This window comes from Corapipo altera, unplaced genomic scaffold (genome assembly GCF_003945725.1).
Source record: "Corapipo altera isolate COAL_440 unplaced genomic scaffold, ASM394572v1 201, whole genome shotgun sequence".
Lineage (NCBI taxonomy): Eukaryota > Metazoa > Chordata > Aves > Passeriformes > Pipridae > Corapipo > Corapipo altera.
Window position 1 is genome coordinate 579,721 of NW_020884940.1, and position 22,799 is coordinate 602,519.

Sequence of the window (22,799 nt, forward strand, 5' to 3'; positions counted from 1 at the left end):
GGAGGCACTGGCAGAGCAAAGCTGGGCTCAGCTCTGTGCCCAGTCTGGGCATCTCCATCCCAAACTGGGACACGTGCCCACAACCCCAGCTCTGGGATGAGCCCCTGGGGGTGTTCCCCCTTCAGGAAGTGAGTCCATGGATGACAGTAGTAGAAGCTGGAATGAGCCACCAGAGCTGAGATAAAGGGCAAGGCTGGTGGTGGCTGATGGGAGGGAAGCTGCAGAGTTCCCCTTTCCTGAGGTGCCTCCTGTGAGACTTCAGGGTTGGAGAGAATGTGCCAGAAATTCTGGAAGAATGTCATCCTCTGTCAAATAAAAATCCACCTGGAACTTCATAGCCCAGGCACTGCCATTGCCCTTTCATATCTTCCCACTTATTCCTGCTCCTGGGCCAAAGGGATAAAGAGAATTGTTTTTTGCAATCTGCAGAGGAGAGTTGAGTGTTTCCTCCCCGTGTATGTTAAATTTTAGATAAGGTTTTTGTCAGTCAAGCCTGAGCTGAACTAACTCAAAGCTGGCAGCAAATTACAGAATGCAGGAATTCTCCCGGGCTCCCTGACTTCTTCCAGCAGTGTCCAATATAAATGAAGTTCCCTCCTATTACAGCTGATGGGGAATGGATTATTCCCCAGTTTGTCAGACCATTCTTTGTTTACAAGGAGCAGTTTTGTTTTATCTGAGTCCAGAGCACCTCTGGGTCGACGTCGTGAACGTGCAAATATCTCAGTGGATTAATTTGATAACCTCATAGAACTGTCACCTGTTATCCTGTTATATTTTTGTTTTCTTCAGTTGGGTTTATGTCCATATTTCTGCCCTTCTGTGCAAGGATGGTGTGAGTTTATGTTGATTTTTTTAGCTAGTTGCCTTCCCCATGACCTTGGAAGTGTTGGGAATGTGGTGCCTCTGACCTTGAATGTATTTTCTGGCCTTCCCACAGCCTTGGGAGCTTTGATCCCATCAGGAAACAGAGAGATGGAGCCTCTTTAACTTCCCAATTTCCTCAAATTGCCCCGATGAATTTAGGATTAAAATAAGAATTGTGCAGTTCCAGTATCCCCTCGTTGCCTCTTCAGCGTTGCTCTGGTTGGAGGAAAGATGGTTTGGTGGGAATTGGAGACAGCTGAGCTGGTGGAATTGTTTCACTGGATTTTCACTGTGGATTTGTTTCTGGACAAAGAAAAAAAAAAAGGCATTTTGGGGGCTCAAATCTTTTGCATAATGAAAGGAATAAAGGAATAAAAAGGCCAGTCTGCAAATGTGAGAACAAAGTCTTGTGACAGGCAGGCAGAGACCATCAGGCTTCCCATAGGAGAGGCCAAGGGTTCAGAACTAAGAAAAGAGGGGCTGAGTTGAGCCAGTTGACTGAAATGCCACCTCTGCTGGCAGCATTGGCAGGACAAAAGTTGGTTTGGGGTGAAAAATGCCCAGAAAAAAAGGAGTATTTCTGTCTTGGTGTGTACAGACACTTTTGTGTCCGTGTCTAAGGGTAGACAGACACATTTCCAGATTTTGCTGGAAGGAGGAAATCCTCTCTGAAGGACTACTCTAGTTTGGGAATGGATGGTCTGTGTCTTACCCTGAGGCAGTTCTAGACCTGAGCAGACAAGTCACCATGAATAAAGTGTCTCCCCTGTTCCTGAGCTACTGGGGTTCATTTACCCCTCTGGGATCAACATCCCCAGTCCTGGGCAGCTTTCTGGCACTGACTTCATGTTCTTTTTAGTGAACTCCACACCTAAATGGAGCTGAGGTGGAGGAGGGAGGTGGATCCCACTCCTGAGAGTGCTCTGGAAATGCAAAATACTCTGGAAATGCAAAATACTCCCTCTGCCCTCGTTGAGGAATCCTGTGCCTGGCTCAGCCTTAATCCCAGGTGGATTGTGGGGCTGTCCTGGCTCTCATTGAGATAATAAACACGCTACAAAAAAGATTCCCTGGGTAGTAAACACGGTGGACCCGTTTTAGATTCCTAAAGCTGTGAACTTCGTCTGGCAGAGAGAAGTTCCACCCAGCAGTTTTTTTTTTTTCCCCAAAAGAGGTCAATCTAATTATAATTGGCTTTAATGAGCGCTACTCTGCAGTTCTTTACCTGTGGCTGGTCGGCACTCAGAAGTGCAAATGCCTTTGGAGCCTTTGGAAAAAAAAAAAAGGCGAGGAGAAATCAAAGAAGTAATTTCTACTCTAATTCATTTCAACTTGAAAGCCTCGGTTATCCACACAGAGGGGGGAGACAATCCAGCAGCAGTGGGAAAAAGCCAGAGCAGAGCAGGGATCAGCAGCCACGGGATAAGGGTGAAAATGCTTTTGCTCCCCCGAGGTTTGCCCTGCGAGCTGCCTGGGATTTGGCTTTGTGTGTGGAGGAGTCACTCCAGCAAAGGCAGCCAGGGTTGTACCAGTTTGGAGCGAAGTCTTTGTGCCTTTAAAGACACTCAGGGCATTAGTGCAGGGAGAGGAAAACACTAAGAAGGAGAATTTGTCATTTGGGCTGTTCCCAAAGCAACATTTATGTACCTGTTTCCCCAGAGAGAAGAAAATCTCATCTGTCCAGAAATTGTACCTGGTGGCAGCCGATCTTTATCTTGGGGATGGAGCGTTCCCAGGCACTGCTTTGGGGAAGGAAAATGGGTTTGAGGGAGCTGTGGAGTGTTCAGCTGGTGGTGCAGGAGTGGGCTTTTGTTCTCAGAAGATGGAGCTCTTCAGAAATACTGATTGGGAGACATTTGCTGTGTGCTGAGCCTGCACCAGGAGCAGAAACCTTCCAGGACCGGGTGAAGGGAATCAGCAGCCCCAGGAGGCTGGGGCTGGCCAAGGATTTCTGTCCTGTGTGCCCCCATCAGCTCTAACAGGGGCAGGGGGTGGTTCTGGTGATGGATTTTACTCCAGATAACTGTTCACAGAGTCACAGAAGAGTTGAGGTTGGAAGGACCTTAAAGGATGGGTTGATGGGTCAGGCCTTGGACCGTGTCCTGCTCTTCTTGGAGCCAGGACAGGTTTAATTCCTGCTCTTTTGCCATTCAGTTTTCATGCAGCCTTGCCCAGACAGGCTCAGCTGGTGACTCAGCTCCTGGTTATGTATGAGGGCCATTCTGGATGTTCAAGGTGAGGGGGTGTCTCACTGTCTGCACACTGGGTTTGTGTCTCTGTTCAGGGTAACTGAGGGTGAAGGAGACCATCAGCTGTGCCTTTGTCATTGTGCTGCTCCGTGGCCTCGTGTTTGAGGCCCCCAGGCTTGTGTTCAACCCCAAAATGCCCAGAGGATGATGAGGAATATGTTGGATTTTGTTGTGAGCAGTGGAGGGGGGCTGAGGAAACCTCTGTCCCCAGGAACAGGCAGAGTCCAGCTGTTGTTATCTGTGATAAATAATTGTGACTCGTGAAACAAATGGGTGGTGACATCCAAATAAAACAAACGGATTGTAAAACTTAATTACACCCCCATAAAGAAATAAAACAGACCCTTACAAGGTCAAGGGGCCCTAAAACCTCGCTACTACCCTAAGAATAAAGTATGGTAGAACTTTAAATCTGTTTGTCCAAGAATGCAGGAATTATGATTGTAGAGATAACCATTTAACTTTAGCTGTAAGAAAACCCATATATTAAATACTTAGCAAAAAACCTGTAAAATGTCTATGTCTATGAGATAATTATTATGCATGAAGTAGCTAAGATAAAATGCCAAATGTACACTGTAGTAGGTGTGCAGATTTGGGAAACTTGTCCCCATTTCTGTCACCCAGCTGGCTGTGCTTGCTTTTACCAGATAATAAACTCCTATTCAAAAACTTAGAGAAACAAGACTTAGTTTATCACAGATTTTGTTGTGGGCAGTGGAGGGGCTCTGAGGAAGCCTCTGTTCCCAGGAACAGGCTGCCTCCAGCTGTTGTTATCCCAGTGGGAACAGGGATGGGGGTCCAGGTTGCATATTTCTGCAGGAAGGACAAAACTGCATCTTTAGGTTTTCCCTTCTCCTGGTCCCTCCCACCCCGTGTGTGCTGTGTTTGGGTGTTAAATGTGTCTGCCCCTGTTTGACTCGTGCTTTCTGTGTTCTTTTTGCCAGCCCAGAACTGCAGCCACACCTTGCAGGGCCCCAATGGGACGATCCAGAGCCCGGGCTTTCCCTATGGATACCCCAATTATGCAAACTGCACGTGGACAATCAGTGCCGAGGAGCAGCACAGGATACAGCTGGTTTTCCACTCCTTTGCACTGGAGGAAGACTTTGATGTGCTCTCCATCTTCGATGGGCTGCCCCAGCAGGGCACTCTGAGGACGAGGTACCGTGTTAATCACAGGGATGTTCCCAAACATTCCCCTTCCTGGGATTCAGCCCGGGCTGGATGTTTATGCTGCAGTTAAGCTGGGAGTGTTTTCTCCATGAGCAGCTCTTTACAGTTGTTTTGATTTCTTATCTCTGATAGGGTTTGAAATGTTGCTCCCAATGCCTGACAGGAATGATTTATCAGGAGTCATTCTGGGCACCCAGAGAAGTTAATTAGAGACTGGAGCAGCAGGAGGAGAGCAGAGCTGATGTGCAGCTTCCCTGGGTGCCAGCGAGATCCTCAGGGTGGGAGGAGGGTGCTGGGGCTCAGTTGCAGCTCTGCCAAGTGCTTTGAGAGTTTTCCCACAAAATTTGGGCTATTCCCAGCAGCTGGACAGGGGGGATATTCTCTCACATCCAACCAAACTGTTGGATCTTCAGGAGTATTGAATAATATGGTTTAGGTAGGAAAGTCTTCAGGGGTTCTCATATTAGACTTTTAGGTACCATCCTGTATTAATAGAAAGTTTTATGAGGGGCTGATTTTGGAAAAAAATTTGTGTGTTGCTTTGGAAGCAAATGTTTTATGACCCATCAGACTCGTGCAGCTGAAGGAGTCGTGATCTCAGAGCTCCACATCTGAGGCACAGATGAAATCAGCTCTTGTTGTCTGATGTGGTGACTGACTTGCAGCTGAAGCCTGACAGTAACACATCCAAACCCTCACAGGAACAGAGGCAGCATCCAGTGCTAAAATCCTGACAGGAATTCTGGAGTCCTGGGAATCAATTTTGCTTCGAGCCACTTGAGTTCAGGACAAATCCATTGACCTCCAGTGCCTTGTCAAACCCGAGTGGAAAAATCTGAGTTCCACGCTGGGGGAAATCAGCCCTTTACGTAATGATTTCAGTTATGCAAATAAATCAGAGCTTCATCTTGCAACTGTGCTCGAGAATCACGTTAATTAGGGGACCTCATCATTTAATCAGGAGGCAGCAAAGTGCTTTGCTTTGGGTGTAATGTAAAAGGGAGAAAAATCTGGTGTCAAATTGGGCTCAGGGAACTCGGTGTGGTGAGAAGTTAACGCTGCTCTGAGCTCCTCATCAGCCTGGGCTGGTTGTGGGCAGAAGGAACACAAAAGGGCCACGAAAATCTGAGGTCCAGTGGGGTCCTGCCCTGGGAATTTGTGGCCCTGCACTGGGGGAAGGTGAGGGGACAGGTGAGGTGCTGCCTCTGCATCCCTGGGGACCTTCAGTGCAGTTGGGGACGTGGATGTGAATTTGGGGTGAAACCAGGAGCCAAAAACCATGGGAGAAGGTTTCATGTCCAAGGAGGAGCTGAGGTGTTCAGGAAATGTGTGTTTTAGTACAATACAGGAGAGGGAAATAAAGGGGGGAGATAAAAAGGTGGCTTTTGAGAGCACTTGGAGAGGACTTAGAAAAGCAAGACACATCTGGACTCTGCATGGTGGACTCTTCCTTTCTTCCCCTGGATGTTTCTGGATCAGTAACTTCAAAACCTGGAGTTTGCTGCCCTGACTTGTTTCTTTGTTCAGCTGAAATCAATGTTGGGATGATGCTCTTGGGCACATGGTCGAGTTCTCGGGGTGTCCAGTGCAGGGCCAGCAGTTGGACTTGATGATCCTTGTGGGTCCCTTCCCACTCAGAATATTCTGTGATATTTTTTTTGGTACATCAATCTCACCTCATCAAACTCTATAACTGTTGCCTAACGTTGTTTTTCTTTTTTTTTATTATTTTTTTTCTCCTTTCTCCCTTCTCTCCTTTCTCTCCCTTCTCCCCCTGACTATCAATTTTGCTTTTTTTTCCCCTGCCTGCTTTCCAAATGTACCCAATCCATCACGGGAATGCAGCCCTGGAAGATGGATGTCCACGTGTCATTCATCAAAGCTCATGCCTGCCAGGAGGGGACCCAAAATGAGCTGTGAGCAAGGGCAGAACAAGGGAGAGAACTGCAGTGCTTTGTTTCTCCCCCTCCTGAACTCGTGGTTTGTTGGTTTTTTTTTTTGAGTAGCACTGATGTTTTTCAGCAGTTCATGGTTGTCTGTGGCTCCTCTTGGGGGAAGAGGAGGATGGTGGTGGTGGAGACACTCTGAGCTGTCTCAGTCCCTGCTCTCCCACTTCAGACTTGGATGTATGAGAATTTCCTGGATGTGCCACAGGGTCATTCCTGGGGGGGTGGGAGGTGTCCCAGCCTGTGGCACGGGGTGCAATGAGCTGAGCTTTAAGGTCTCTCCCAACCCAACCCCTTCTGGGTTTCTGAGAAGGGGTTAATAACCATGTTCCTGGCAAACCCCTCCATTGTGCTGCAGTGTAATGTGGTGTGAAGGTTCCCTAATAGAATAAGAGCAGGCCTAATGCAATGAGGCATTTGCTAATAAACAGCTTTACTGGATATTAGGGAATTTGCGTGGCGTGTTTGTGATGAGTTTGTGAATCTTAAATGTGGTTTGGAGGCTTAATTTAGACATCCAGGGCTGTTGTCACCGTTCAGCGCCGTGACTTTGCTTTGTTGGCTGAAATCAGAGCTTGTTTCCAAGTCTTTGCTTTCTCAGCTTCTCTCATGGTTTGGTTTTTAGAGTCCCAGACTGGTTTGGGTCGGAAGAGACCTTAAAGATCATCTCATTCCACCCCCTGCCCTGGGCAGGAACACCTTCCCCTAGCCCTGGTTGCTCCAACCCATCCTTGGACACTTCCAGGGATCCAGGGGCAGCCACAGCTCCTCTGGGCAACCTGTGCCAGGAGCTCCCCACCCTCCCAGGGAGGAATTTCTTCCCTGCTGAAGAGGAGAGACACTGCTGCCCTGAAAGCCAAAAGGATCTTTTCCTTCTTCCCTTCTGGACTTTTATTGGAGGGAAAGGAGATTTGATCCAATGTAAATATTGCTTTACCATAGGAGAGATAGTTACAATTGTGTCTATAATGTATGATATTTATTTGTGTAATAAGTGTAATATAATTCCCTTCCCCCCATATTGAGTCTTGTGTTATGTCTGGAAAAAAACCCTCTCCCACTGAAGCAATTGTGGGAGAGGGGCTTGGACTTGGAAATTGGATTTTTGGGGGGGTCTCAAACCACCACACCTGTATATAACCTAAATTTCCCCCCTGGCAGTTGGGCCCCATCACTCCTTGACCTGACACTACAATTTTCCCAATTCCTTGGCTTCGAGAGAGGGATCAGTGGGAGAGACTTTTCTGGGAGAGCTGAGAGCAGGGAGGGCAGTTTGTCCCTCCCTGGAGCAGGAGATGAGGTTTGTGACATCCCTCCAGCCCCTGCCCAGGATTTCCCCTTCTCTTCAGCAGAGTTTATGCTCCTTCCACCAGACCAAACTTTCCCAAAAGCTCATCCTTGAAATTCCCACCTCCTCTGAACTGCTGTGGGGTCAGAAATGCGAGTGGAGACCTGATTTAACTCTGCGCTTCCCCCAGAGCAGCTTTTCCCCTTCCCATCGTGCCTTGATTGTGTCATTGTTCCCAGGGACTCCAATCAGGTCCTTCCCTGATTGCCTTCCCTCTGGGCCAGGCTCACAAACCTGGCTGAAATGGGAATATTTGCAGTTATTTCTGGATCCAGGATTGCTGTGGGATTTGGGAGCCTCTCTGCACTTTCCCTGTCCCTGTGGCACAACCAGAGAGTTGCTGACAGGAACACCACCTGCCTTCTTGGAGCTTTTTTTCAGCTGCTGCTGATTTGCAGGACATTTTTAATGTGAGAACCTTAAATTGGTTGTGGAATCCCTTATTTGAAGTCTCAGGCTCACACTCAGATCCAGGGAAAACACATTGTAAATCAGTCCTTCCAGCTCCCTAATTCTGTTTTCCCAGTGGATTTACACAACAAATGGAACTGGTCAACTTAGAAAATCAGATTTTTTTTTTTCCTTCTAGAGGTGCTTAAAATTACGTTTGAGAGCCCAAGGGACAGATTGTGGGATGTTTTTCCTTAGGTGTGAAGCTGCTGAGCGATGCTGGGGTGACTCAGGGTGTTACAACCCCCTGGGCTTCCCTCCCAGGGAATTGTGTTGTCCTTGGCTGTTCAAACAAAATGTTTCGATGAGACTGAGTTTATTTGCCTAAGAAAATGTTTGCTTTAGCCTGTGGATCAAGGAAAACAAGTGTTCACTGCGGGCAGAGCCTCAGCAGTGCAGGTTGTGTTCCTGGGAGGTGAATATTTATTTACCCAGCTGTGAGGATCCTTCCTTCCCATCCCCAGGAATCCCTGTGTCTGCAGGGATCATTCCTGTGTCTGCAGCGTGTGCAGAGCTGGGGAAAACGTTTCCAAATCATTCCTGCAAAAGCTTCACGTTCCCAGCAGAGCAATTCCAGCTGCTGGCACCGTGACCCCCTTATCTCCCAACCCACATCCCTGTTCCAGTTGTTGTTCCTTGTTCCAGATCCTCATCCCTCTTCCCTGGCAGGGTGAAGAGAAGCTGCCCTCAGTGTGCTGTGTGTGCAGTTAAAACCCAGATATTTGGCCGTATTTAAGTGACTGGAAGATTTAAGTATTTTGTTTGAACTCGGAACGATGAGATACTTGTGATAAAAGTGGAATTATCCTCTGGGGTGACCCGGTTGCAGCTACACCAGGAGTCCCCGTGTCCTGCCTGCTTCTCCTTGATAACCTTTTAATTACTGCTGGAAAAATCAGCCCAGGTGACTTGTGGTTAATTACCAATCAAGAGCACGAAGCTTTTGATCTTAAAAACGGCAGAAGGGGAAGGAGGAGGAGAGGGAGAGACAAAGGGAATGGGGAAGGAGAGAATTCCCCCCACATTCCTCCCCCTGGCAGAGATGCAAATTTGGGGTAAAAGAACAGGTACTGGGGCTCAAGACTGTTCAAGAAATTCCTGGAAAACCAGCTGGGAACACACAGGACTGGTGTCAGGATTCTGTGAGGATTCACCTCTGGCCTGTGACATGTCCCTCTGTCTCTGAGGTGAGCACAGTTCCTTTTGCTGAGGATAAAGGTAAATAAAGCCCAGGGCTCCTTAAATCCTTTTGCCACCTTCAGTAAACTTCAGAATCCAGCCTCCCTTTTCCCCCCTCAGCAGAGACCTTTGTCTCTTCCCATTAACTCCCTGGGGGAAAAAAAAACCACCACAAAAACCCCACTTAAATTTACGTTCTCCACTTTATTTATTTATTTTTTTTTTCCTGAGAAGAGACTTGTCTGAGCTGCTCCAGCAGCGTCAGGACCTTTTTTTTGCCTGTTGTTTTGTTCCCAGGGAAGTGCTGAGTGCTTAAACTTGCTCTGCCAGGTAATTGATGGAACTGGATCTGAAAGTCTGGGGCGAGGTAATGGAGTTAATGCAGCTGCAGCAGGGCCCTGCAATTTCCAGGGGCCCAATTCGATTTTTTTTCCCATATTTATTTATTAGGAGAGGGTGCATCAAGGATGAGTGATAAAAGCAAGATGATTAAATCCGAGGGGGAGCTTTTTTTTTCCCTGGCACCACGAGGAATGCTGGGGGCTCAGGAGGAGGGTTGGCACTGCTGCTCTGGCATGAAGAGATGGGGAGGGGAGGGAGCTTTGCCCTCGTTCAGGGGTTAAAGGACCTGCTTTTCACCCCATTTCTCCAGGGGTGCTCCCCTTGCTGTGTTCAGGGGGTGTTGCTGTTCCTCAGTAATAATATTTGGTTTCCAGAAGTGGTTTAATTTCCCTCGAGCTGCTGGTTGATTGTGTTTACAGGGACAATTTCCCAACAAAACTGGACGTTGTGAGGTGTGAGTGTGACCCGTGTGTGGGCCCCCAGCCCCTGCCCATCCAGGTAAATCCCACCTGGCTGGTGAGATCTCTTCATGGATTACTCCTTTTCCTGGCCAGGGATGCTCCTGATAAACTGGGGCTGCACTAATCCTGTCCTCTGGAGCTCTGTATAAAGTTTATTATCTGGTTTTGAGTGGTTTAGAGTGATCCAGTCCCAGGCACCTCAGCTGTTCCAGACACAGCTGCCTTTATTCTTGGGCTGGAAAGACAATTTCCAGCCCCAATGGGGGAGTTTTTGGGGTCAGACCGAGTGAAATTGGGTAATTTTTTAGCAGTGGAGGGAGGTGTGAGGTGACCTGTGTGGCCCCCCCAGCCCCTGCCCATCCAGGTAAATCCCACCTGGCTGGTGAGATCTCTTCATGGATCACTCCTTTTCCTGTCCAGGGATGCTCCTGATAGACTGGGGCTGCACTAATCCTGTCCTCTGGAGCTCTGTATAAAGTTTATTATCTGGTTTTGAGCGATTTAGAGTGATCCAGTCCCAGGCACCTCAGCTGTTTCAGACACAGCTGCCTTTATTCTTGGGTTAGAAGGACAATTTCCAGCCCCAGTGGGGGAATTTTTGGGGTCAGACTGAGTGAGATTGGGTAATTTTTTTGCAGTGGAGGGAGGGAAATTGAACCAAGGCAGAGCACCTGGGTGCTGTTTCTGATTTCCAGATTCCATGAGAAGGAGCAGGTTGCTGCTGACCCTTCCCAGGAGCAGCAAGTCCTGCTCTGCTCCAGGGGGCAAATCCCTCTCCCAGCTTTCCCAGCTGCAAAATGACACAATCCCAGAGTCCCAGAATGCTCCTGGCCCGAGAACTTTGACATTTATTCCTCTTTTCTTGCATTTCCAGTTGTTCCAAAGGCCTCTCTGTGCTCTCAGGCTGCAGGACACTGGGTTTGCAGGGAGGTGTCAATCCTGGGATATTCCCAACACCTCCCCCATGGCAACACTTGTTGTTGTTCCCCACTTTGCTGTGTTTAGCAATAAATAAGCCTTGTGTGATTTCCAGGGGCTTCCAAGGACTTGTTTTTCCCGTTTACTCGATTTCACACCCCTGAGGACTTCTATTTTATTTTTTTTTTTTTTTTGAGGAAAGACAGAAATAACCCAAAAGTGCCAAGTTCTGAATTGGAGCCTCTGAGCCCTTCTTGGGCTGGATCCAAACCTGCCTTTGTGTGTTCCCAGTGGCAGCTCAGATTTGCCAGGGGGGGAATTTGATGAACTTTTCCTGTTGAACTGGTGATTTTTCTTTTTTTTTGGTTTGTCATAACGGGAGTGGGAATAGAAGTGCCAGAGTTGGTGGGATATCATGGAATCATGGAATGGTTTGGGTTGGAAGGGACCTTAAAGCTCATTCCACCCCCCCACTGCTGCCTGAGAACCTCTTGGAAAAAGGAACATGGAAGGGACAGGATAAAAATAATAAATCACACCCAACTCCACGGGCTTCCCACTCTATTCCACCGTGTGGAAAATCAAAATATATTGAAATCTGACACTTAGTACCTGCTCCCAGCTTGAGCCATGAAGGCCTCATATATTTGAGCTGGCTGGGCTGGCTTCAGGCTCTATAAATTAACACTTTTCTAGTGGGAATTGACCCAAACCCCTCGTTTTAAACGAGTGAAGAAATCCAGGCAGGCTGGGATTTATGGGCTCTGTCACTGTCCCTCCAGACTGAGCTGCTTGATGGGGTAAGCAAAGGGCTCCAGGGGTTTGATGGATTGTGCTGGGCTTGGAAAAGGCAGGGAATTGCACTTGATTCCTAAACCCTGGGACACAGAACCATTCCCAGAGCGCTGGATAAAATTTATGGAAGGATGGAGGTGTGTGTGTGTCACTGGGAGAGCCTCAGGAACACAGAAAGAGGCTTATTTATGGTTTTTCCCTTCTGCTCGTTACTGCCTTGATAAGAGAAATACATAATAACTGTGTCAGAGCCAATGGATTGGATTATTGAGGTGCAACTTAATTATCCTGCAGAGGGGATGGTTGGGGTGGAAGAAAATGGTGAAATATGAGCAGGGAAGATCCAAGGAGTTCCTGGTGCCTCTGCAGGTGTTTGCTCAGTGTCTGCTCGGGGCTTTGCCCCCAAAACAAAAAGCAGTTTGGGCTTGGGGATAAATCAGCCCTGGAAGTTGAGCAGGATGGGAGCTGATCCCGCTCTTCTTGTGTCACTGCTGTACCTTTGGAGCTGGGTGAGATATTTCTGGTTTGGTGTTTTGTTTTGTTTTGTTTGGGTTGGGGTTTTTTTGTTTGTTTGTTTGTTTTTTGGTTTTTTTTTGTTGCTGTGGTTGTTGTTGTTTGGTTGGTTTGGGTTGGGGGTTTTTTGGGGTTTTTTTTGGTTTTTTGTTTGGTTTTCATTTTTTTTCTTTGTTTTAGGGTTTTGGGTTTTTTTTTTGCTTTGTTTTGGGTTTTTTGTTTTGACTTTTTTGTGGGTTTTTTTCTTCTGTTTTTTGTTGGGTTTTTGTTTGGTTTTTTGCTTTGTTTTGGGTTTTTGTTTTGGTTTGTTTTTTTGTTTGGGTTGTTTTGTTTGTTTTTTCTTTGTTTTGGGGGTTTTTTTGGGTTTTTTGAGTTTTTTGGTTTTTGGGGCTTTTTTGCCTTTTTTTTGCTTTGTTTTGTTTTTTTGATTTTTTTTGTTTGGAGTTTTTTGGGGTTTTTTTTGTTTGTTTTTTCGGGGTTTTTTGTTTGTTTGGATTTTTTGGGGGGGTTTGGGGGTTTTTTTGTGTGGGTTTTTTTGTGTGTGTTTGGTCTTGGGGTTTTCTTTTGGTTTTGTTTTTTGTTTGTTTGGTTTGGTTTGGTTTTGTGTGTGTGTGTTTGGTTTTGGTTTTGGTTTGTTTGTTTGTTTGTTTGTTTTTGGTCCAGAGCATCATTTCAGCCCTCCAGGGCTGCAGATTAAAGGCCAAGTGTCCCAGTGACACCAGCGAGCTCTGCCTTGAGGACAAAACTGGCTTTTCATTTTGGGAGTTGGGAGAGCCCTCAGCTCATGCTCTGCTCATTTATTGATGATTAATGAGACCCTTCACAGGACCACGTTAATGAGGTTAGGGGAAAAAAAAAAAGCTGATATCTCGTCGTAATTGTGTTTTTCTTTAATAAATGCAGAGAAAAAGGGAGGAAAAACCAACAGAACCAACCAGAAAAAAAGCTGTGCCCCTGCCAAGCCTGAGGAGGGGGCAGCAGAGTGAGCTGGGGTCTCAGGGAGGGGCTTTTATCCACTTTTTTACTGAAAGTGGGGGAAAATCCTGAAGGGTTTTCCCTGCTGAGGAGAGAAGGGGTCAGATGTGTGAGAGGGGCTGAGGCAGCAGCAGCCTGGGGTCCAACCCGAGGGGCTGAGCCACTGAGGAGGAGGATGGAGGAGGTTCTGGGCTGGATTCTCCTGGGTTTTGGCCCCTCAGTTGGAGGAGATATTGAACTCCTGCAGGAGGAAAGATGAATTCTAGAACTAATAGGAATGACAGGATGGTTTGTGTCCCCTATAAACTGCTTTCCCCTGGACCCCAACCATGGCTTTAAATGAAAAAGTGCAGCCCCCTGTACTGAGAGCTGAGGGGGGATGGATTCCTGGGAGGGGAAATTCCTGGATCTCTTGCATTTGTTCTTTTATTCTAGGTCTTTTATTCTTGCTGTAACTCACATCTGTGAGTGACCCCCGTGCCCAGGGCTGTGTTTCCAGCTTCTCCTGGGAATTGAATGTTCAGACATCCCTCCATCTGTGTTCCTGGAGGGGTTCTCCCTGCAGCAGCTGCACTGCAGTGCTCACACATCCCTCATTCCATCCAGACAGTTGGGAATGTTCACTGCAGTTGGGAATGTCCATTGACAGCTGGGAATGTTCATTGACAGCTGGGAATGTTCATTGACAGTTGGGAATGTTCATTGACAGTTGGGAATGTTCATTGACAGCTGGGAATGTTCATTGACAGTTGGGAATGTTCATTGACAGTTGGGAATGTTCATTAACGCTGCTTTTCTCGTGCCCAGTGTTCAGAGGAGGGTTGAACACAGAACCTTTCAGTGCCACCAGTGTCTGTGCACGGGCACAGCTCGACAGGCACGTGGATTCAGGGGCAGTGGGAATTCTCTGGGCTCTGTTGCCCCAGCTGGTGCTGGATTAAATTCAATATTTCATGACTTCACTTCAAAAATGCCTTCAGGGTGGCTGGAGCACGGTGGGACAGGACTCACCTGCTCCTTCCAGGCTCTTTCAAAGGGCAGCTCTCACTCCCAGCTGGTTTTTTCTCCACACACAATCCCAGAATCACGGAATGAGTGAGGCTGGGAAGGAACCATCAGGAGCTGGACTTCCATGATCCTTGTGGGTCCCTCCTAACTCAGAATGTTCTGTGGTTCTGTGGCCACAGTGGCCCCCCTGGTCCCACATCCCAGGGCACGTGGCCCAGGGTTGTGTCCAGATGGTTCTGGAGGCTGAACAGCCCCAGCTCCCTCAGCCTTTCCTGCTCCCAGAGATGCTCCATCCCTTCAGCATCTTTATATCCCTTCATCCATCCCCTGGATCCACTCCAGGAGCTCCCTGTCCCTGCTGTCCTGAGGAGCCCAGACCTGGAGCAGGCACTGCCCAGGGCTGAGCAGAGGGTCAGGATCCCCCCCTGTGACCTGACCTGACCTGGTGGTTGCCCTGGCATGGTGCAGAGGTGCCAGCCTGGCCCTTGGGGAGCTGTGTCATCCTAACTGCACACAGCAAAGAGACAGAGAGGTTCATTTAATGGGAAATTTTCCTTAATAGGTGCCTTTAAATTACATGCAGGAAGAGCTCACTGAAGGATGGTGTGGTGTAATTTAATGCTGGGTTAAATGATACAATCCAATGCATTTTCATTAGATGTTCTGAGACACTTCTCCAGCATTTTATGCTTTAAAGGCTGTTGGATTGCCAGCTGCAATAACTATTTTGATTGCAGCCTGAGCTGATGGTGGGCATCCTACCAGAAAAATAATGTGCTGGGGGTTTAATTATGGCACCTGCACTCCAGAATGGGAGCCTGAGTCACTGTGTGTGGTACAGTTGTCCTGGATCCAGTGGGATGGGATAATGTGCAACAGATGGAGGGCAGAGCCAGGGAATGTTCTGTTTTAGGGCAAAAGAAGTGTCAGGTTGTGGGTTGAACCTGCTGAGCAGAGCAGGCAGGGGGGCTTTGGCTGGTGCTCAACTCCCTTTGGAGGTGGATGATGGGACAGTTTTCCACTGGGGAGGGACTTTGTGGCATTAGGGAGGGTGGTGGCACATCCAGAGGGGATGTACCCAAGGAAGGGCTGGATGTGGCACTGAGTGCTCTGGGCTGGGGGACAAGGGGGCTCTGGGGATGGGGCACAGGGGGGATCCATGGGCTGGGAGGGCTTTTCCAGCCTCAGCAATTCCGGGATTCTGTGAGTGCAGATCCCACCTGGAGCCTGGTCCAGGCTTGACCCTCGTGGCACTGCAGGTTTTCACCCCCCTCAGCTCTCCCAACCTGTCCTGACTCAGAGTTTGCTGTCCTGCTGCAGGGGGGGGGACCCAGACCCCCAAAACATTCCGGGGCAAACCCGAGGGGGAGGCAGGAGGGAGGGCACAAGGAGAGCAGAGGATTTCTGTGCTGCTTTGTTTGGGGGATATTGATTTTTGCAAGGACAAGCTCCTGGAGTGGCATTTCTGGCGCTTGGGCTCATTTGGTTCCTCACAGCAGGAGCAGAATTAAGCCAATGAAAAACACATTGAAAATCTCACACACAATCAGTGTTGGCTCCAAGCACGTTAAGGGGATAATCACTCAATAATCCATTTGGCCAGAGGTACAGAAGGACTGGAATATGGTTATTGGTGCTGTTGTTACTGCCCTCACCTTCTTGTTATGGCCCTTCATAAAAACGAGCAACAGACTTTGCTGCCTTTTTTTTTTTTCCTTCATTAGGGTGCATTTTTTTTTTATTGCTCCCCTAAAGAAGCGATGTCAGAGTTGCTGTTTGGGGCATGAGGCCACTGGGGGATGATTCCATGTTCTCTCTCTCCCATGCTTTCATTTTGCCTGGCCTGTGGATTTAGGAAGGAGGGCAGGAGTGTCCTGCCAAGCCTGGCTGTCCTGGGGCTCTGGAACAGGAGAGCTGAGCTTTTACTGGGGTTGGTTTGAACGTGGACACGGGTAAATTATTGTTCCTTCAAGAGGATGTTGCCTGGGCTCTTCCATCAAAGAAGGAAAAAATGTCAGTTGTGTGTGTTGGTTGGAGGCTTCAGAGGAGGAAAAACTTTTATTTTGACTTCCATGAGAAACAGGAGGAATTTCCTCTCATTCCCAGCACAGGAGGAGACAGGGAACTCTGTGCAGCAGAGGGGAGGAGTTGCTATACAGATATTTTTCCCAATTGAAGCAATATTTCCTGCTTGCTTCTGAGTAAGTTTAGTTTTAGCACTGATGGGGGCACTTTGTGGGCAGAAGGGGCTGTCTGATCTCGGGGGGAACACAGTGTTTGGTCACCTTTTATGCTTCCAGGCAGCCCCCTTGGTGCTTGAAAGACACGAGTGACCCTCTGAGTTGGGTGCCTGGAGGGTTCCTTAATTTCTAGAGGCTCAGGAAACCAGGAGGTTCCCCTGGAAATTCTCTCCAGGCAGTGTGGGATCTGTAGCAAGAGTGAGAACAACCCCCAGTTACAATTTCATGCCCTCATGCACAAGCACTTTTATTTTAAAGGCCCCTAAGTAGAAAATAGGGGTTGGGTTGGTACAAACGCCCCAGGGCACTGCTGGTGCAGATCCCACTTAATTCCCAGTGATTCCCAGGGAACAGGAGCACTTCCTGACAGGGAAGGGATGTGTTCTGCAGCCCTGAATTAAAAGCAACATGTGCAGAGAGTGGGATCCTCTCCCCCCATGGGCTGTGAGCAGAACCCATGATGCAAAAGCTGCATTTGCTTGGGATGGGTGGAAAAACTCGGATCCATTCCCAAACTCCAAGTGATCATCTGGGGTGATTAGAGGAGGATAAACTGAGCTGGTTCTGCTCTCCATTGGATGCTTTTATTAAAGCTGGTCCAGGCATTTCCTGGAATTTTCCTGAATATTTCAGGAGGCAGCTTTAATTAAACTGAGGCATTAATTAATATAAAGAGCAGCGTCACTTCCTCAGTTCTGTGCATGACAGCTGAATCCTTAATCCTGGAACCTTTTATTTGCAGTAGGCAGGAGGGATTGCTCCCCCAGCTTGCCCAGACAGTGGGTTTGATGCCCAGGGTGGGTCAGTGCTGCTTTGCTGGCGTTCAGACTTGCCCTGGCATCGTGGGCATCAAGAGTGGGCATCAAGAGTGTGAGCTCTGCCAGCAGCTGGGAAATTTGCTTTAATCAGGTTCTAAGGCAGAGCCCGTCAGATCCCATCAGTCAGAGCTCAGTCTGTGGGAAATAATATTTAGGTTTGCTAAATCAGGGCCAGAGTAGGAGTTGGGAAGTTCCTTGGCTGCCTCTGGGGCTGCTGATGGGGTTGAGGAGGAATTTTTTGGGCTGGCAGTAAAAATGCTCAGGGGGAGGATGGGGGGCCCCAAAATGAAAGATCTGATTTTGCTCTGCAGGTGCTTTTATCAAATATGAGGAGAGCAAATGCCCTGAATCAAACACACACTTAGAGGTGTTCTTGGAGGTCCCAGTGCTTTGTATCCCAGGAGGTCCTTTGCCCTCCCTGGCAGAAAATCTGGCTCTGCACAACAATGTGGGATGAACCTCGGAGTGTAAGGGGCTTGAAACTTCCTTTTTTCCTGTTTATCTCGTGCTGCTCTTCCCCCTGTGATCCAGCTTGAACACCTTGGATCTCCAGTGACACCGAGTTCCTTCAGTGCCTGCTGCCCCTGTGGTTTGTGAAAGTCTGGTTTGAGGGCAGAGCAGGGATTGCACCTGAATTTCTGGCCTTGGGAATGGCAGGATGATGAGGTTGCTTTAAAGCCAAGTGTCCTGTCTGGAAATCTGCTCAGAAACCACCTTGGCCAGGGGTGAAGGGGAGGGTTTGTGAGTTGTAAAAGCCCCAGAGCAGGTGTTGGTGAGCAAGGTGTGAAGCAGAGGAGGTGGTTTGAGGTACAATCAGTAAAGAGCTCCAGTTCAGCTCAGCCAGAAGGTGTTCAGAGCCTGGGGTGGGTTTGCCCAGGATTTGTTGAACCCTGTTTGTCCCACCCCGTGGGACTGTGGTGGCTCCAGAGCAGGGATGGGGGGGGGGGGGGGGGACCCTGCTCCTGTTTTTTTTTTCCAGGATAATGAGGTTCCAGCTGCCTGGCACGGGGAGTGTGACCTTGCTGTTGTTTCCTTGCAGGTTGACAGGGTTCCAGCTGCCTGCCCCCGTGGTCAGCTCGGGGGCTCTGCTGTCCCTGTGGCTCGTCAGCGACTACGCCGTGAGCGCCCAAGGCTTCCAGGCCACCTATGAGGGTGAGTGTGCCCAGTGTGCCCAGGAACCACAGTTCTCTCTGCCCACATTTGCCTTGTGGGGATGTCAAACCAAGGGGTGAAGTCTCTACCAAGCCCTGTGCCCGTGTCTCGTTCCTGGAGAATTTAATGCCCATTTTTTTCCACAGAATTACAATTGTCGGTTCCTTCCGAGTGCTCAAAACATCCTTAAAATCTTATTTAATTCCCTGGAATGCCCAGTGCCTCCCTCAGGGCGGGGAGTTCCACACTGGGTGTGAGGACAGGAGCACCCTCCTGTCTCACAGGCCTCTGAACACCCAGTTTACAGCCTGAGGAGTCAGGGCTGCTCTGGGCAGAGGGTGTAAATGGTCTGTTGAGAACAGTTTCTGGGCAATGGCATGGAAGGCTCTGGAATACACAGGTTTGGGTTACACCCATGCAGTGATGAACTGGTGCCAGCTGTTCCAACTAGGACAGGATGTCAAACCAAGGGGTGAAGTCTCTACCAGGATCTGTGTCCATGCCCATGTTCCATCCATGGCAGGAGCATCTTGTTCCTGGAGAATTTAATGCCTTTTTTTTTACAGAATTCCAATTGTCGGTTCCTTGAGTGCTCAAAACATCCTTAAAAGCTTATTTATTTCCCTGGAATGCCAGGGAGGATGGGTGGTGTGGGTTGGCAGTGGGTTACAGCAGGAGCAGTGTCTGTGCAGCCACTGGGATATCTGAATTCCTGCACTTTTATTTTACTTTCTCTTCCCTTCTTTGTTATTTTGCTTTTCCCTGCTCTTTTTTCCCCGAGTACTTAAATTCCCCTCCTGTGTTTCTGGTCATGCAGAATTTGGTGGCTGTGGGGGTGAAGAGCTGCATGTGCAGGCTTGAAAGCTTCAGAAAACCCTGGACAGTGGAAGTCCCCAGATATGGGGAAAAAAACAAGTTTGTAGTAGAAGGCAGTTCATTTTTTCCTGGGTAAATGACAGATTAACCACGTTAAAATTGAAGTTACACTGATGTTGATTATTGAACCTACAATACCGTTCATCTCCCGGTAAATGTTTTTCTTTAGAGTCCTTAAAATCATCATTAATGCCCAGAACTTCTTGGTAATGAGTCCAAGCAGCCAATTACCCAAGACATTAAGCCAAGCAAATGCTCTCATTGACACCATCGTGGAGCCCTCAGCGTTTTGTGCACTTGATAATTAAATTCTGCTCAAACACCCTCTGGTTTCTGGTTCAAACCTTTGCTCCTGTGACACCAGGATGTTTCTGTTGGTCCTGACCGGTGTGGGCAGGGGCTCAGAGGGGTCAGCAGTGGTGGTGAAGCTCATCCCAACATCATCCCACTCATCCCAACATCATCCCACTCATCCCACCATCATCCCACTCATCCCTGTGAAGTCAGAGACCAGCTCTGCTTATTCCCAGGGTCTGGGATTGCTGGGAATGCTGGTGGTGGGAGCTGGGATGGGTGAGCAGAGCAGGGTGAGGGGGATCCAGGTGTCAGAAAAGTCTCACTGGGGTAAGAAAAGGCAAATCCCGTTTCTCATTTCCCAAATCTCTGCCAGAACAGCTGCCAATCCCTGCCTTTAGCACGTTGAGCACATCACTCCCAAATTCTGAGGACACGTGGCTGCTTTGGCGCTTTCCTGACATTTGGAGTTGATTTTTTGGCATTTACACACAGTTACTTGTACACTCTGTGATGGTTCTTTATTGCAGCAGGTAATCTTGTACAAAGGCTCGGGCCAGGGTTGCCCTTTAGTCACATATATTTTAAACCATCTGAAGTTTATTTGACTGGTGATTAGGGGGATTTAAAGGGTGTAACCGAGGCGGAAAATAAATGTATTTAAAACTTAACCGGAGCCGGAGTGACACGGGAGCATCAAAGCGTTATTTCGAGGGAGGGACAGGGTTTCACTGGCTGAAGGTGCCACCCTGAGCCTGCCCCAAAACAGACTCTTTGGGCTGTTAAAACAGACTGTTTGTGTTGTTAAGGAGGGCTAAAGGAGGTGATGAGTGTGGGTTTGATCCGAGGGCTGTGCTGCTGCTGTAATGCAGTTGCAGTTCGTTGTAATCTATGACTCGGTGAATGGCTTGTGATTCCATAATTCACGTTTAAAGGCAGAACAATGCTCAGAGTCCTGCAGTAAATGGCTCCGTTATGATCCCTATCAAAGCCCGCTCATTATTCTCCTCCTCCCTCGGAGCAATCGTCGGGAAACGGCACCAAAAGAAACGGAATTTTAAAATTGGAACGAAAGCTCTCGGGAACTTTTTTTTTTTTTTTAAAAAAAGGAGGACAGGAAGAAAGTGCCGTTGTTGGAGGCATCAAAGTGACACGAAACCGTTGTTGCTCACACTGATGTCTGCGCTGCCCCGGCCCTCGGGGGGATGCAGCAGTCGAGGTTGGTGTTCTCTGAGTTAAAATCTTCCTGGCTCGAGTTAACATCATTCCTGCACGATGACACCAAGCTGGGGGGGAGTGTGGATCAGCTGGAAGGCAGGAGGGCTCTGCAGAGGGACCTGGAGAGGTTGGAGAGTTGGGCTGATTCCAAGGGGATGAGGTTCAAGCAGGCCAAGGGCCGGGTCCTGCACTTTGGCCACAACAACCCCCGGCAGCTCCAGGCTGGGCCAGAGGGGCTGGAGAGCAGCCAGGCAGGAAGGGAGCTGGGAGTGGGGATGGACAGGGAGCTGAACAGGAGCCAGAGTGTGCCCAGGTGGACAAGAAGGCCAATGGATCCTGGCCTGGCTCAGGAACAGTGTGGCCAACAGGTCCAGGGAAGTGATTCTGCCCCTGGACTCAGCACTGGTGAGGCCACCCCTGGAGTGCTGTGTCCAGTTCTGGGCCCTCAGCTCAGGAAGGACATTGAGGGGCTGGAGCAGGTCCAGAGGAGAGCAACGAGGCTGGGGAAGGGACTGGAGCACAATTCCCATGAGGAGAGGCTGAGGGAGCTGGGGCTGTTCAGCCTGGAGAAGAGGAGGCTCAGGGGAGACCTCCTCACTCTCTGCAACTCCCTGACAGGAGGGGGGAGCCAGCTGGGGGTTGGTCTCTTTTCCCAGGCAACCATCAGCAAGACAAGAGGGCTCGGGCTTCAGCTGTGCCAGGGGAGGGTTAGGTTGGAGATTAGAAAGAATTTCTTTGCAGAGAGGGTGCTCAGCCATTGGAATGGGCTGCCCAGGGAAGGAGTGGATTCTCCATCCCTGGAGGTGTTTAAGGACAGACTGGATGTGGCATCAGTGCCATGGGCTGGGAACCACAGCGGGGTTGGATCAAGGGTTGGACTGGATGATCTTGGAGGTCCCTTCCAACCCAGCTGATTCTGTGATTCTCTGATCTCTTAGATAACATCTCTTAAAGCAGTTCCTTGGTGACCACACCGAGGTGTCCTGCTCAGACCCGGAGATTTGCTGCTCCTGCTTCCTTTCTGCTGGTTTGGGCACACCCAGCTCAGCTGGGAGAGGGACAGTCTGTGTGCAGGGGTGGCAGATGTGTTGCCACTGGGAGACTCCCAGCATCACTGAGGTTGGAAAAGCCCTCCCATGGAGCCCATGGATCCACCCTGTGCCCGATGCCCACCTTGTCACTGAGTGCCACCTCCAGCCCTTCCTTGGGCATCTCCAGGGCTGGGGACTCCAAACCTCCCTGGGCAGCCCCTGCCAAGGCCTGACCAACCTTTCCATAAAGAAATTCCTCCTCCTGTCCAACCTGACCCTTCCCTGGCACAGCCTGAGGCCGTTCCCTCTCCTCCTGAGCCCTCTCCAGTCAGGGAGTCGAGGAGAGAACTTGGAGCTGCTGGGAGAACACGAGGGAACAGAGGGAGTTTCCCCCAGTCCCCAGGGGTGTTTTTCCAGCCCCAGGTGCCAGAGGTGGGATTTGAGGAGCAGCAGCTCCAGGGCTGTTGTCCTGCTTCACTTTCCTCTTGGCCTCGTGGGGTTTTTTTTGACTTTCTGATATTCTTGTGCTGCTGGATCTCCCTTAATCCTCTTTTCCTCATTGTCTGCCTTCCTCATCTTTCTTCATTTAGTGGCTGTGTGTTGCCAGCTTGTTCCTGTCTGCTCTCATTCCCCTGCTCCTCATGTTCTCCCATCTCTCGCTGTCTGTTGTGATTTTTCTCCAGATGCCAAATATCATTTCCCAGCTCAGTAAATAAGAGGAGTTTTCTCCTCATTCCTCCCTGGAAAGCAGCTTTAGGAGGAAACAAAGCAAGGAAAGGCTTCTCCTTGGCCAGGTGTGGCCGTGGTTGTACCTGAGGGGCTGCACATCTGGGGGTTCGAGGCACTGAAATAAAATTAAAGAGATATAAATAAAATTAAAGAGGTATAAATAATATTAAAGATATATAAGTAATATTAAAGAGGTGTAAATAATATTAAAGAT

General features: G+C 49.0%; 1 protein-coding gene across 2 annotated transcripts in view; it reads left to right on the forward strand.

Moving 5' to 3' along the window:
* Positions 1–22,799, forward strand: part of CSMD2 (CUB and Sushi multiple domains 2) — a 252,563-nt gene that overhangs the window by 16,066 nt on the left and 213,698 nt on the right. For both annotated transcript variants that reach the window (XM_027661147.1, XM_027661148.1), the window contains exons 3-4: positions 4,064–4,280; positions 18,325–18,437. In XM_027661147.1, coding sequence (XP_027516948.1) covers positions 4,064–4,280; positions 18,325–18,437 — 330 coding nt within the window. The remainder of the gene's footprint in view (positions 1–4,063; positions 4,281–18,324; positions 18,438–22,799) is intronic.